Genomic DNA, 14,445 nt, shown 5'->3' with positions numbered 1-14,445 from the left:
AGCAATATTTAAAATGCTGTATATACAAAAATACTCTGCTAAATCTTTCAGAGAAAGGGTAGAATGCATAAAGAGCTACTTACTTTCCAGTCTCTTTTGCAAGATCACACCAATCTCTTCTCACTATGTCCAATCCTTTAAGTTCTTGCTTGGTAATGTATTTTCCATCTCCTGCTAGTTCCACAACCAAAGCAGCATATTTCTTCTTTTTTAAGAGCAAAAGGGTCTTAAAAACTCCATCAATATCTATCTCCAGTAACTTGTACAGTTTATTTACTTCACTTTTAATCTGCAAATATATCACCAATTAATTTTTAAAAATACTCTAAGAGAGTAATATTTAAATACTCAAGAGCTAAATATTAGCAGGCAGAAAAAAACACTACATATGCAAACATGGTCCATCCACACCACATAATAGATTAAAAGCATAGTGAAGGCCAAAACATACTACTGTATATAAATACTGTAGTCTACTTAGATATTGGTTGACAGAACAAAATAAAAGCATGTCATAAATTTGACACAAAATTTCAAAGAAATAGTACCAATGCAACAATGAAAAGAACAGTTGAACAAATCTATCCACATAATCTCAATTTACAATCATTTGTTTAGCGGCTGCTTGAAGTTACAACAGCACTGAAAAAAGGGAATTATGACCAGTATTCTTATTTAAGACTGTTGTTTCCAATTGTGACAGTAAGTCAGAAACTATCTGTGCAATTTATAGCAAGCTATGGTTTGAGAGAAGAGATACAAAATGTTTTATAGACAGTATACAACTTTATTTTTTATAAATAAATAAATAAAGAAAGAAAGAAAGAAAGAAAGAAAGAAAGAAAGAAAGGAAGGAAGGAAGGAGGGAGGGAGGCAGGGAGGGGAGATGGTAGTAGTGATATGCATTACTCAAGAAAATTTGGCAATATACGTTCCATAAGCATTTCATAAGCAAAGAAAGAATTTTTTATATCTGACCCTAACAGTTTGAGAACATTTATTTTCTTAACGGGGATGTTATTATCCACTATTAATGTCAGTATTATTATTATTTTTAATATATTGTAAAAAGTGATGTCTATTGCTGGTCTATGACCGTAATAAAGACATTATTCTTATTCTTTATAACTGGATAAGAACTAGACACAGTAAACCACCACAAATACTTTGGCCAACAGATCTCAATGGAAGGTGATAAAATAAAATAAATTGAATAGTGTGTTAAATGAGGTTGACAGGCATTCAGCAAGCTAAGCATAATTTTCAAGAACAACCTCCCTATATGCCTGAAAAGTTTTCAATCAGCGTGTGCTACCTGCTCTAAAATATGACAGTGAAACATGGGCACTAATCTCACAATTGATACAAAATCTATGAGTGGTGCAAAGAGCCATGGGAAAGATACATGCTCGGCATTACAAGACAAGATAGAAATATATGCATATGGATTAGAGAACAAACAAAAGTATACAATATTAAATGAGTAAAAGAATTGAAATGGATTCAAAATATATTTAAAAAGAGGATAAAGTTCACTCCCCAGTTGTTTTTGTTAGGTATAATTACAGACTGTATTGTTATAGAGATTAATTTGATTTTGAACTTAACGACGGCAGCAAGATTGTTGGTGGCGCAGTACTGGAAGAGGGAAGAATTGCCTACTATTCAAGAATGGATGCTAAAAGTAGTAAATCTAGCAGAGATGGCCAAAATCACAGCATATTTGAAGGACCATTCAGTTGAGAAATATAAGTTGGAATGGAGAAGATGGATTGACTATATTCAAAATAAATATCGGACTAAAAAATTTCAATTAGCTTATGAGTGAAGGCACAAGGAATGTTACAATTTATCTAAAGTTAGTTTAACAAAAGGGGAATTAAAGCACAAGAGGAGGTAGAATGTTAAAGTCAGTTAGCTTAGCGTATGATTGTTAAATGTTTATACCCTGTATTTTGCTCTGGGAGGTTGGGGGGAGGGAGGGTTGGGGGGGTAGGGTTGGGGGTGGAGGGAGGGAAGGGGAAACATTTGTAAAATTTATTAAAACTTTTAATAAAAAAAAAAAGAATTGAAATGGAAATGGGCTGGTCACATAACAAAAATAACTGATGGCAAGTGGACCAAGACAGTCTTGATAAAAAATGGCCACAAAATTTGATTAGGAACTGGAGAATATGCAGCAATGGCAAAAAGTGAGAAAATCTAGTGGGCAATTATGGCTGGCTGATGTCTCCAAAGGAGTTGTGCTGCCGCCGTGAGGCAAAGGAGTGAAGCTGCCCCATGCCTACAACCAGGCTATCCACGCCCTGACAAGTGCCACAGCTGCAGCTCTGGCAACCCCATCCCGTGTAGCCGGCCCATTTCTTCTCCATACTTGCGGCCGCAACAGAGGCCGAGAGATGGTGGGACAAAGTGGTTGGCCAGCTGCAGGAGGTTTGTCTTTGTATCTCTTGGCTTCCCTGTGGCCTGCACGATGGCCCACTCCGGCCCACCAACTTTTGGCTTTCCTGTGGCACATCGAGATTGCCTGCCTTCCCCACCATGCCTCTGCCTAGGTTTGCTGCCTGTACCACTGCATGAAGATGATCCTCCTGTGACCAGCTGCCCCAGCCCGACTCTCAACTTTCCTGCATCCTCTTGCGGCGCATCTGGATAACGTGCCTCCACTCACCTCTGTCTCCACCTGCTGCTTGGACAGGTAATCAAGTCACCTGCTGCTGTCAGATACCATTGGCCCCCGTGCTCTCACCATTTTCGATGCTGGCCATGCCTCCCCTGCTGATGACGAGCTTAACTAACACTTATTTTGGGGGTAGGGCTTATATTAGCACACTAAAAATCAGTCTAGAACTTATTTTTTGGATATGTCTTATTTCAGGAAAACATGATAGCAACTTATATACATGGCCAGTTAGCAATAAAGCCAGGAAACAGGGCTCTTGACACATTCACCACTTGAGATTTGGGAATGTAGCCAGGTTTTCAGGGCCTTATGAAAGGCAAAAAGGGTTGGGGCAATTTTAATCTCCGAAGAGAGGATGTTCTGTAGAAAAAGCCCATCTTCTACTGACACTCTGGCTGAACGGATCTACAGCATGCCTGCTCTGCTAGATTGAATTTGATGGGTACAGACTTGGGAAAAGGCAATCCCTTAGGTAACATGGAACATGGTTTTTAACCTAATCCCTTTTGTTAGATTTATCTTCTTTGTAAAACGTTTAATAAAATTTATATAAAAAATAAAAATGTAAATAAATTTAAGCAAAAATGCTTACTTTTTGAAATAATATATGTTCAAATACATTAAACTATTATCTTCAAGACAAATATAAAAATTTAGACTTTGGTTTATCAAGTTTATATCAACAACACTAAAAACTGGAGTACAAAGAAAGAGGAACTCAGAAATTAGATATTTATCTATATTATTTTTAAGAGGGTTTGTTTTGCTTTTGCTATGTTTCTTTTTAATATTTAGTAGTAATATATAGTTGCCTTTTTATATTTTATTTTATTTATCAGCACCAATACAACACAAATACACACACACACACACACACACACTTAAACAATAATAAAAATAGTGGGAAAAGATGGCTTTCATGCCTCTACACTTATAGTTTGCCAAATTTGCTAATATTTAGCTGTTGATTTTTTTGATAGTCTATGTCAGGCCCAGCCCCAGGCCCAGGCAAGAACAAAATAGATAATCCAGCAAAAGTTCAGTCCTTTAATTGCTCAGTTTTACTAGACTAAACCTCAACTACTCTGATCCTAACATAAATACCCTGGGAGATTTTAGGGAGTGGCTATCCTTAACTTTATTCCTTTGTCTCCAATCCAGCTTTGGGCTATGTTTTTTCTTCACTCGCACTGCACCCCCTCCCCGGTCCTTGGAATGTCCCTTCTTCCTGGGAATGTTGCTCTACTGTAGTCCATCACACCATGTCCCCCTTTGTAGACACAATCTATCTTTAGTTTTTCTAACTTTTTTCTGCATTGTAGCAGGTTGTATATGGTTAAATGCCTCGGTTGTCTTAAGAGGAAATTGATTTTGTGAACAATTACATAATATAATAATATTGAAATAGCAAAAGAAGTAATGTATTGAAACAAAAAGGAAATTTTCACAGGCATCCAATATCCTTTTCTATATTATGTCCCTTCTGGGAGAGGGGGCGGTCTAGAAGCACAAATAAATTGAAATTGAATTGAAATTATATACAAACCTGAGAAATGCATTGATAATACCTAAAGAACAGTAAAAGTGGAATTACTTCCTTCCTTTTCCAAGGATAAGACAGGTTACTTATTTGTAACTCTGGATCTGGAACAGCTATTTGTCAGATCCCATAGATTCCTATAGGGACACTGTCATTCTGGTAGGAGGGGGGATACAGACATGTGGGGTTTCTGTTTCTATTCCTTGCTTTGCTTTGCTGTAACTTTTGGGACCTTGGGAAGGGGAAAGGAATGTGCCTGGAGCCAGCTGCATTATCTCATCTCTGGAGAAAAGCAGCATTGCCTTGGAGACCGGCGTTTATCACCTTCTCTGCCTGAGTTTCAAATAACATCTTCAGACACTGGGATTGGTTTGATGATGTATTGGACTTTAGGAGGGGCTCTGTCTGCAATGCTTTAATCTAATGTTTCGAGTGAGAAAAGTTAATTCCTGCCTAGATCTCTTGCTATCACAATCTTCCAATAAGTTTCCTTTTGAAATAGCTTTTGTTTGAAGAATTCTGCTTTCTTGAGAAGGACCTTACACTATCTATGCATTCAGAAATATAAAGATGTAAAAAATAAGAAAGCATTGAGGAAGAAAGATTAAAAAAATCAGAAAATATCATAAAACTGCATAAATATGAGGGGAAAATGTAAGATATATTGTATATAAAATAGTACAGAATAATAGTTAAAAGAGGAATATATGTACACAGATAGATATAAGATGTATGGAAATTAGCACATTAAAAAAATAATATGTATAGAAGAAATATAAGCACATACCTATGGATATAAGATGGAGTATATATGAATTAACATATTAGTAGATGAAAATGTATTAAAAATATATATGTATATATGTATGGACAAAAAGAGCATAATGGAGGTATACTGATGCGGAAATGTTGTAAAGATGATAATTGTGTTTTTAAAAATGGAAAAAAAAGTTTAATAAAATATTTTTTTAAAAAAGAAATATAAGGGATATGTCTGAGCAGTGCCTCACTCAAGGAATTTCCATATTAAAGATTTTTGGAAGAAGCATATTTTTATTGTGCATATCCTGCCTTCTCTTCATTTTTTAAATAACTGCAGAAGCTATAAAAACCCATAAAATCAACAAGCACAGTTATAGAATGGATAGGTAGCTCAATGCACATATGGCCACTTAAAGAGCCACCATTGCAGAAAGACAACCTTCTTTCTTCATGGTCTTTGTATCACACATATTGTTGACTAGCAAGCTCACAAGATGGAAGTGGGAGGTTACAACTAACAGAATTGGGTGAAAGGAATTCAATGATTCCTTTGGTCAATACCAAACTAAAATGAATCAGCTCTGAAATGAACATCTAAGGATACTGATTTACAAAAGTAGATGGCCAGGATCCTAAACAAATCTTCCAGAGAAGCACTGACTCAGAGGGAAGCTTGTTCACCAGATGTTACTGCTCACAAGACACTGAAAGAATTCCTTGAAAGAGACCAAAACTCTTTTCTAAGAATAACAAAGACATTCTGGGAAAGCTGCCAAAGCTTTGTCTATTCAAAGAAAGCAAAGAATGCTTAATGGAGATCTTTGGATTGAGGAAAAAATAGATAAAACAAGCACAAGACCCCTTGTAGGGTAGGGCTGAAGAATTTGTTCAGCATCTGCAGGATAAAATCGTTCAGATCCGGACAGGCTTGGACTCTGACTGGGTAGATTCGGGCGAGCCGACGGGGATGAATCTTGAGGAGAAAATCTGGGATGGGTTTGACCCTGTGACCCCCGAAGTCATGGACAGGATTATGGGGAGACTCAGTGCTGCCACTTGTGTGCTGCACCCGTGTCCCTCTTGGTTAGTTTCGGCTTCCCGGGAGGTGACACGAGGCTGGCTCCAGGCGATTACCAATGCTTCATTGAGAGAGGGGTTCTTTCCCACCGCCTTGAAGGAGGCGGTGGTGAGGCCCCTCCTCAAGAAGCCTTCCCTGGACCCAGCTTCTTTAGTCAACTATCGTCCGGTCTCCAACCTTCGCTTTGTAGCGAAGGTTATCGAGAGTGTAGTAGCACGTCAGCTTCCCCAGTACCTGGATGAAGCTGTCTACCTGGATCCGTTTCAGTTGGGTTTCAGGCCCGGGTACAGCACGGAGACGGCATTGGTCGCGTTGGTCGATGATCTCTGGCGGGCCCGGGATAGGGGCTGTTCCTCTGTCCTGGTCCTATTAGACCTCTCGGCGACTTTCGATACCATCGACCATGGTATCCTACTGCAACGACTCGGGGGGTTGGGAGTGGGGGGCACCGTTTTACGGTGGTTCTCCTCCTACCTGTCGGATCGGTTGCACTTTGTGTTGACTGGAGGGCAGAGATCGACCCCCAGGCGCGTCACTTGTGGGGTGCCCCAGGGGTCGGTTCTCTCACCCCTCCTGTTCAACATATACATGAAACCACTGGGCGAGATCATCCGTGGTTTTGGGATATGGTATCATCAATATGCTGATGATACCCAATTTTTCATCTCTATCCCAAACCACCCAAGCGATGCCCTCGACATGATGTCCCGATGCCTGGAGGCTGTGCGGATCTGGATGGGGAGGAACAGGCTCAAGCTCAATCCCTCCAAGACTGAGTGGCTGTGGTTTCCGTCATCCCGATTTGTACATCTTGTTCCATCTTTGACGATAGGGGGAGAAATTTTAGCCCCCTCAAAGAAGGCTCGCAATCTGGGAGTCCTCCTGGATACGCGGCTTAGTTTAGAAGAACACCTGACGGCCGTGACCGGGGGGGCTTTTACCAGGTTCGCCTGGTACGTCAGTTGCGCCCCTTCCTGGATCGGGATGCTCTGTGCACAGTCACTCATGCCCTCGTCCTTTCTCGCCTGGACTACTGCAATGCTCTCTACATGGGGCTGCCCTTGAAGAGCACCCGGAGGCTTCAGCTGGTCCAGAATGCGGCCGCGCGGGTTGTCATGGGGGTACCTGGGTGCTCCCATGTTACACCCCTTTTAGGCGGCCTGCACTGGTTGCCGGTTGTTTTCCGGGTGCGATTCAAGGTATTGATTATGACCTTTAAAGCGCTCCATCGCTTAGGCCCAGGGTACCTGCAAGACCACCTACTGCCACCAGTAGCCTCCCCACCGTCCAGTACGATCCCACAGAGTTGGCCTCCTCAGTGTCCTCCGTCAGCCAGGCAGTGTCGGTTGATGACCCCCAGGGGGAGAGCCTTCTCTGTGGGAGCGCCTTCCCTCTGGAATGAGCTGCCCCCGGAGCTCCGCATAATCCCTGACCTCCGGTCCTTCCGACGCGCCTTAAAAAGTTGGCTTTTCCAGCAAGCCGGCCTGGCCTGTTAATTTTAATTTTAACTTATTTTAAATGTATTGTTTTTTTAAAAAAAAATCGGTTTCTTGTTTTTGGAAATGGAATCTTTTTTTAACTTTTGAGATGTGTGTTTCTCCTTTTGGAGAAGGGCGGCATATAAATCCAAATAAACCAAACCAAACCAAACCACTGGATTAAATTGAAATTAAGATGTCACTTTTGGAAGAAATGATAAATTTGACTAAAGAACAGAGAATAGCATCAGCCCACAGGGAATATAATTCTACAACCTTTCTTAATAACTAAGAATATATTTTTTTTAAAATCACCAAATAAATTTATATAGTAGCCAGATTCAAACAGTTTCCTATTAATTAGTTGGGTACAACCAACAAATTCAGTATAGAAATAGTGGAGAAACTGAAGGACACTGATTGAATGAAAGGAAACAGTACAAAACTCACTGCAGGTGTAGATTCTAAATTTCTGGATTTGAATCAGTGGTGGGTTCCTACCGGTCTGGACCGGTACGCCCGGACCAGTAGCAGAAATAGGGCGTACGTTTGCGTACAGGTAGAGCTGGAGGCCGCTGTACCAGTACGGTCCTTCCCCTGGCCTGCCCCCACACACTGCTCTTTCTCTCTCTCACCCCACCTGCCCACACCATGCTTGCCCTGCCCACCCACTTCCTTTGCCAGAGCAGAGGACTCGACTGTTTGAGGAAGCCCCGTGCTTCATTCTCTTTGACAGACACCTCGTTTGTAGTGCAGTGGGGAGAAATCCATGGGTTACAGGGAGAAGGCCATCCCTAGCAGAAGCTCAGCTTTCTCTTCCCTCTAACCCATGGATTTCTCCCCACCCCACTGCAAAAGAGGCGAATGTCAAAGAGAATAAAGCGCAGGGCTTCTTCCAACAGCTGAGTCCTCTGCTCCTATTCCTTCCTCGACTGTTGGAAGAAACCCCATGCTTTGTTCTCTTTGACAGCCACCTCGTTTGCAGTGGTGACGTCATTGTGCTTGGAGTTGAGGAGTGGAAGCTCTCCTAACCTCTAACTCTAACTTCTTCGTTTGGGCTCATTTTTGAGTGCTGTGGATCCTGAAGGGGCCATCAGATTAAGGGGGAAACTTTGAAGACGCTTGAGTGATAAGGCAAATCCTCCAGCGGGTAGGAGAAACCCACTAAACGGATGAGGATCTATCCTGCCACTTTGTCAGGACCGGAGCGATGGCGATCGCATAAGAAGGAAGCAGAGAGAGAAAGCAGTTGAAGTCGAGACATCTATTACTATTATTGACAACCCAAAGAAGAGGAGGACAACGCGAGATTGGCAGAGAGGGTGAGCTGGAAAGAAGGAGGCTCTGGGAAGGAGATTTTTCAGATTTTTACATTTGTGTTACATACATATTTAGGCATACCAGGGGTTGTAACACAAATACATACCTATTTCCCTGGTTCAACTGATAAGGAGGCGAGCCTGTGGCTTAGTGGCTAAGACTCCTGCCTAAGATATAATACAGCCCAGGTTCAAATCCCAGTAAGGGTATGGCTAGCTGATGAGAGCTAATTAGCTCGAAATAGATCTATACTAGTCTCCCTTTATGTGTTGTATTTGTACTGATAAATAAATAAAGGGAGACTAGTATAGATCTATACAGAAAGAGGGAGTAGTGACCTTCCTCCCATATTTAGGCATACCAGGGGTTGTAACACAAATACACACATATATACACACACACACACACACATATACATACATATAATTAAGGATCAAAATAGAATAGAATAATACATAGGAATGTGTAGATATTAAAACGTGATATTAAGGAAGGTTAATTATTGCTAAATATTGAGATATATAATTATTGATACTATTGACATTGCTGATAAAGTAGAAGTAAAGTAGAATTTATATGCAATTGTGGGCAAGGATAAATAGGGGGATAAGAATGGCAACTTCAGCAAAGTTAGTAAAAAAACCACACCCAATATGATTTCGGCAACACCCCCCCTCCTTAAATCAAAGATCAATTGAGAGCACATTGGGGCTGGAAAAAGTTGGAACGATGGCAGGAACAACGGGACCAGCACCAACAATGCAGAGTATGCAATTGATGCTCCAAATGATACAAGAGACGCTGATGAAAAACCAAGAAGTGACGGCTACAAATCATGAAGAGACAAGGAGGAATCATGAAGAAATGAAAAATGAAATGGGAGAATTGAAAGGAAATATCAAAACCATGGATGACAAAATTGAAAAGATACAGAACACCTTAGCAATCAACGAACAGAAAATCCAGAACATCGAAACAAAAATAGAACAAACAGATCAGAAGATGGAAAAAATGGAGCTGGAATATAGACAAGTTAATAAAGAATTAGAGTTATCAATAATTCGACTTGAAAATGAAAGAGCTGCATTCTACTTAAGATTCCAAAACATACTGGAAGAGAAGGAGAAAGACCTGAAAGGAAAAATGATCAGAATTTTCACTGAAATTCTACAGAGAAAAGAACAAGAGTTGAGAGGGGATATCGATGAAGCTTACAGTGTGCATACTAATTATGCCAGAAGACACAGGCTCCCGAGAGAAGTAAGATTTGCCAAAAAAAGAACTAGAGATGAAGTATACAAAAAAAAAAAAAAAAAAAAGAGAAGGGATGATTACATACCAGGGAAAAGAGTTGATTACGCTTAAACAGATTCCACGGAGAATTCGTGAACGACGTAGACAATACCAATTTTTAACAAATCAGTTAAATAAAAACAGAATAATGTATAGATGGTTGGTACCAGAAGGGGTACTGGTATCTTGGCAAGGCAAAAGGTATAAGAATATGGAAGAAGCGCAGGAATTCTATGAGAAATACGGCACAGGGGAAGAAGAACAAGGAAGTAAAGAGGACCTAGAAAGTAGAAGTCAAGAGGAAGAAACATCAGAAGATAAGGAAAGAAACAGGAAAGAAGAACAGAGGCAAGAAAGAGAGAGCAGAAAAGGAGGGCGCGAGAGGGAAAAGTCAGATACAAACCAGAAGCAACAAAAAACACCCCAACTAAAGATGGACCAGGAAATAACAATTATTTCAATAAACTTGAATTGACTGAATGCACCAAAAAAAGAGCGCAGATGTTTAATAAACTTAAGAAACTGAAGGTAGATATAATCTGTATACAGGAAGTGCATATTAAAAGGGAGCATAAGAACTTATTGGAACTATACGCACAAGATAGTATGGAGGAAAATAAAATAAAGCATTATTTAAACACAGAAAAGATAACAACAATCTCAAAAGAGCAAAGGGAGGCGATAAACAGGCCAATAACGTTAGCTGAAGTGGAATTAGTCTTGAAAAACCAGAAAAATAATAAAACCCCAGGACCAGATGGAATATCGGTAGAGCTACACAAATATAATAAAATAATATTGGAAGAACTAGGAGTGGAAATGTTTAATGAAGTTTTAGGAAAAGCCAAGATACCTGAATCATGGACAGAAGCAATAATATCGTGAATCCCAAAAGAAGAAACCAGCCGGGTCGGTCCTCTCGCCCCTTCTGTTCAATACATATGTGAAGCCGCTGGGCGAGATCATCCGTGGTTTTGGGGTTGAATACCATCTGTACGCTGACGACATTCAGCTGTACATTTCAACCCCGAGCCACCCCAACGAGGCTGTTGAAGTGATGTCCTGGTGTTTAGAAGCCGTCGGGGTCTGGATGGGGGACAACAGACTCAAACTCAACCCCTCCAAGACTGAGTGGCTGTGGCTACCGGCGCCTCGGTTCAGCCAGCTGACCCCATCGCTGGCCATAGGGGGCGAGCAATTGCCCCCTGTGGAACGGGCGCGCAATTTGGGCGTCCTCCTAGATGCCCGGCTGTCAATGGATGACCATGTGGCAGCCGTGGCAAGGGGGGCGTTCCACCAGGTTTGCCTGGAGCGCCAATTGCGCCCCCTTCTGGATCGGGATGCCCTACGCAGTCACTCATGCGCTGGTGATGTCTCGCCTAGACTACTGTAACGCTCTCTACATGGGGCTTCCCTTGGGACGCGCCCGGAAACTGCAGCTAGTCCAGAACGTGGGCGCGCGGGTTGTCATGGGGAGCTCTAGATACTCCCATGTAACACCTCTCCTGCGCGAGCTGCACTGGCTACCTGTAGTTTTTCGGGTGCGTTTCAAGGTCCTGATTACCATCTTTAAAGCGCTCCATGGCACAGGACCTAGTTACTTGCGGGATCGCATCCTCCCACATACATCCCTGCGGCCAATCCGCTCTCACAGGGAGGGGCTTCTCCAGGTGCCGTCCACTAGGCAATGCCAGCGGGCGACGCCAAGGAGTAGGACCTTCTCTGTGATGGGCCCAACCCTCTGGAATGACCTCCCCCCCGATATCAGAACCACCACAGACTTCCGCTCCTTCCGACAAAAATTGAAGACTCACCTGTTTCGATTAGCTGGCCTGGCATAATTATAATTGTGACAACTGTTACCTCCTGGAAACATATTCTTACCTGGTTATTTATAGGGTACGGTTTTAAATTTAACTGATTTTAGGGTTTTTAGAACCAGATTTATATTCTTGCGTACAGTTCTTTTTAAATTTTTAACCTCCTCCTTATGTGTATTTATATCCGTATTTATATTTGTATTTGATATTTATTGTTTGTTGTGTGAACTGTACACCGCCCCGAGTCCTTTTCGGGAGAGGGGGCGGTCTAGAAATTCGAATAAAATAAAATAAATAATAATAAGCCTACAAGAAATTCAAAACTACAGGCCAATTTCATTATTAAACTCCGATTATAAAATATTTGCAGCAATTATGGCAAGAAGAATTAAACAGGTTTTAAATGAACGAATACATCTGGACCAAAATGGATATTTCCCTCACAGACACATTAAAAATAATACGAGAATCATCCTAGATATAATAGAGTACTACGAGGCGCATCCAGAAAAGCAAATGCTACTGGTTTTCCTTGATGCACAAAATGACCATTGTCTTACCCGAAGGGTCGTTTTCAGGGCGCTGTGAAGGAGAGTCCAAGCAAGGGTTAAATACAGCCAATCTGCCCAGAACTGAATTGAAACTTTAAACCACGTCTCTGGTGCTGATTATCTTCAGATTTTTTTCAATGAAGATGTGGAACTGTTGCGCGCTGAGAAGTCCAACAATGTAAACAAGTCGTTAAGAAAACCAAACCAACTGGAACCGTAACGTTCGAACTGTCACCAGTGGAGCCAAAGCCCAGGGTGGGGTGGACTCTCCTTCGCAGCACTCTGAAAATGACCCTTCAGGTAAGACAATGGTCATTTTCCAGGGCGCTGCTCTGGAGAGTCCAAGCAAGGGACATGCCCAAGCTAATTGTCACTAGGGCAGGAAGCAGCAGCATTCAGAGTCTCTCCGCTGGTGTGAATGCCTTGAAGAACACGCCTCCCAAATGCCCCTTCCACTGATGCAAAGGTGTCCAACTTATAATTTCGGACGAATGGAGACAACGAAGTCCAGGTAGCCACCTTGCAAATTTCCTCAATCGGTGTCTGGGTCGCCCAGGCTGCCGTGGTGGCGGCACTCCTAGTCGAATGTGCTGTAATGTTGTGAGGCACAGGTTTGGACTGCAGGACATGAGCAAGGGCGATGCAGGCCCTCAGCCACCCACCGATCGTAGAGAAAGACACTTTCCTCCCTGGGAAGCTGGCTGGAATAATATGAAGAGTGATTCAGATCGTCGAAACCCCACTGTGCGCTTGATGTACCTGCAAAGCATCCTGCGCACATCTAGCAAGTGCCAGCGTTTCTCCCTCGGATGTCTAGGATGCGGACAAAAGTCCGGGAGAACTACCTCCTGGGCTCAGTGGAACCAGGAGTTGATTTTGGGGATGAATGACAGGTCCAGCCTGAGAATTACCCTGTCTTGTCGAATCAAGCATAAGTCCTCTCTGACAGACAGGGCAGCCAACTCCGAAATACGTCGAGCTGAGGTGATGGCAACCAAAAATGTTGTCTTAAATGTCAGATGTTTGAGACTAGCAGTTCTGAGTGGTTCAAACAGGGGGCCGATAAGGGGCACATAGCACTATGTTGAGGTCACAGGATGGATATCTGTGAACCACTGGGGGTCTCAGGTTAGTTGCGCCCCTGAGAAAACTGCGAATGGTAGGATGCTGGCCGAGCGAGGAATGTCCATCAGGAGCCAGAATGGTTGAAATAGCCACCACCTGACGCCATAGAGTGTTAGGCGCCAGGCCCTTGTCCAAACCATCTTGCAGGAAGTCCAGGATGACAGGGACCGAGGCTGAGGAGGCTGAAGATCCACAAGCAGAGCACCAGCTGGCGAAGGCTCTCCAGGTAGATCCGAGTCGTGGGCGGACGCCTGGACGCTTGGATGGTGCAGATCACTTTGGCCGATAAACTGCCTCTGCTCAGGAGATCCCTCTCAAGTGCCAGACGGCTAGTTGCAGCCACTGGGGCTCCGGATGTTGAAGAGCCCCCTGGCTGAGAGAGATCTCCTGCGGAGGGATCCGCCATGGTGGTTCGACGGAGAGGCTCACCAGGTCTGCAAACCAGGTTCTCCTGGGCCAGAATGGTGCCACTAGCACAGTGCTTCTCAATTATTTTCTGTCATGCCCCCCCTAGGAAGAAGAAAACATTTCGCGCCCCCCCCCCTCTTTGGGGAGGAGGAGAGCCAGAGGATCGCCTCTCTTTGGGGAGGAAAGTACGTTTTGCCTCTCTTTGGGGCATCCTTTGAGGCGATCCTCTGGCTCTCCTCCTCCCCAAAGAGAGGGGGAAATGTACTTTCCTCCCCAAAGAGAGGTGATCCTCTGGCTCTCCTCCTCCCCAAAGAGAGGGGGAAACGTACTTTCCTCCCCAAAGAGAGGCGATCCTCTGGCTCTCCTCCTCCCCAAAGAGAGGCGATC

At 42.9% G+C, this 14,445-nt stretch overlaps 1 protein-coding gene across 2 annotated transcripts in view; it reads right to left on the bottom strand.

Moving 5' to 3' along the window:
- POLA1 (DNA polymerase alpha 1, catalytic subunit) overlaps positions 1-14,445 on the bottom strand; it is a 511,093-nt gene that overhangs the window by 275,855 nt on the left and 220,793 nt on the right. For both annotated transcript variants that reach the window (XM_081949269.1, XM_081949270.1), the window contains exon 29: positions 84-289. In XM_081949269.1, coding sequence (XP_081805395.1) covers positions 84-289 — 206 coding nt within the window. The remainder of the gene's footprint in view (positions 1-83; positions 290-14,445) is intronic.

The sequence above is a fragment of the Natrix helvetica genome (genome assembly GCF_964273705.1).
Source record: "Natrix helvetica genome assembly, chromosome: 3".
NCBI classification, from domain to species: domain Eukaryota; kingdom Metazoa; phylum Chordata; class Lepidosauria; order Squamata; family Natricidae; genus Natrix; species Natrix helvetica.
Note: the sequence above shows the minus strand (reverse complement) of the source record. Positions and strands in the feature narration are given on the sequence as shown.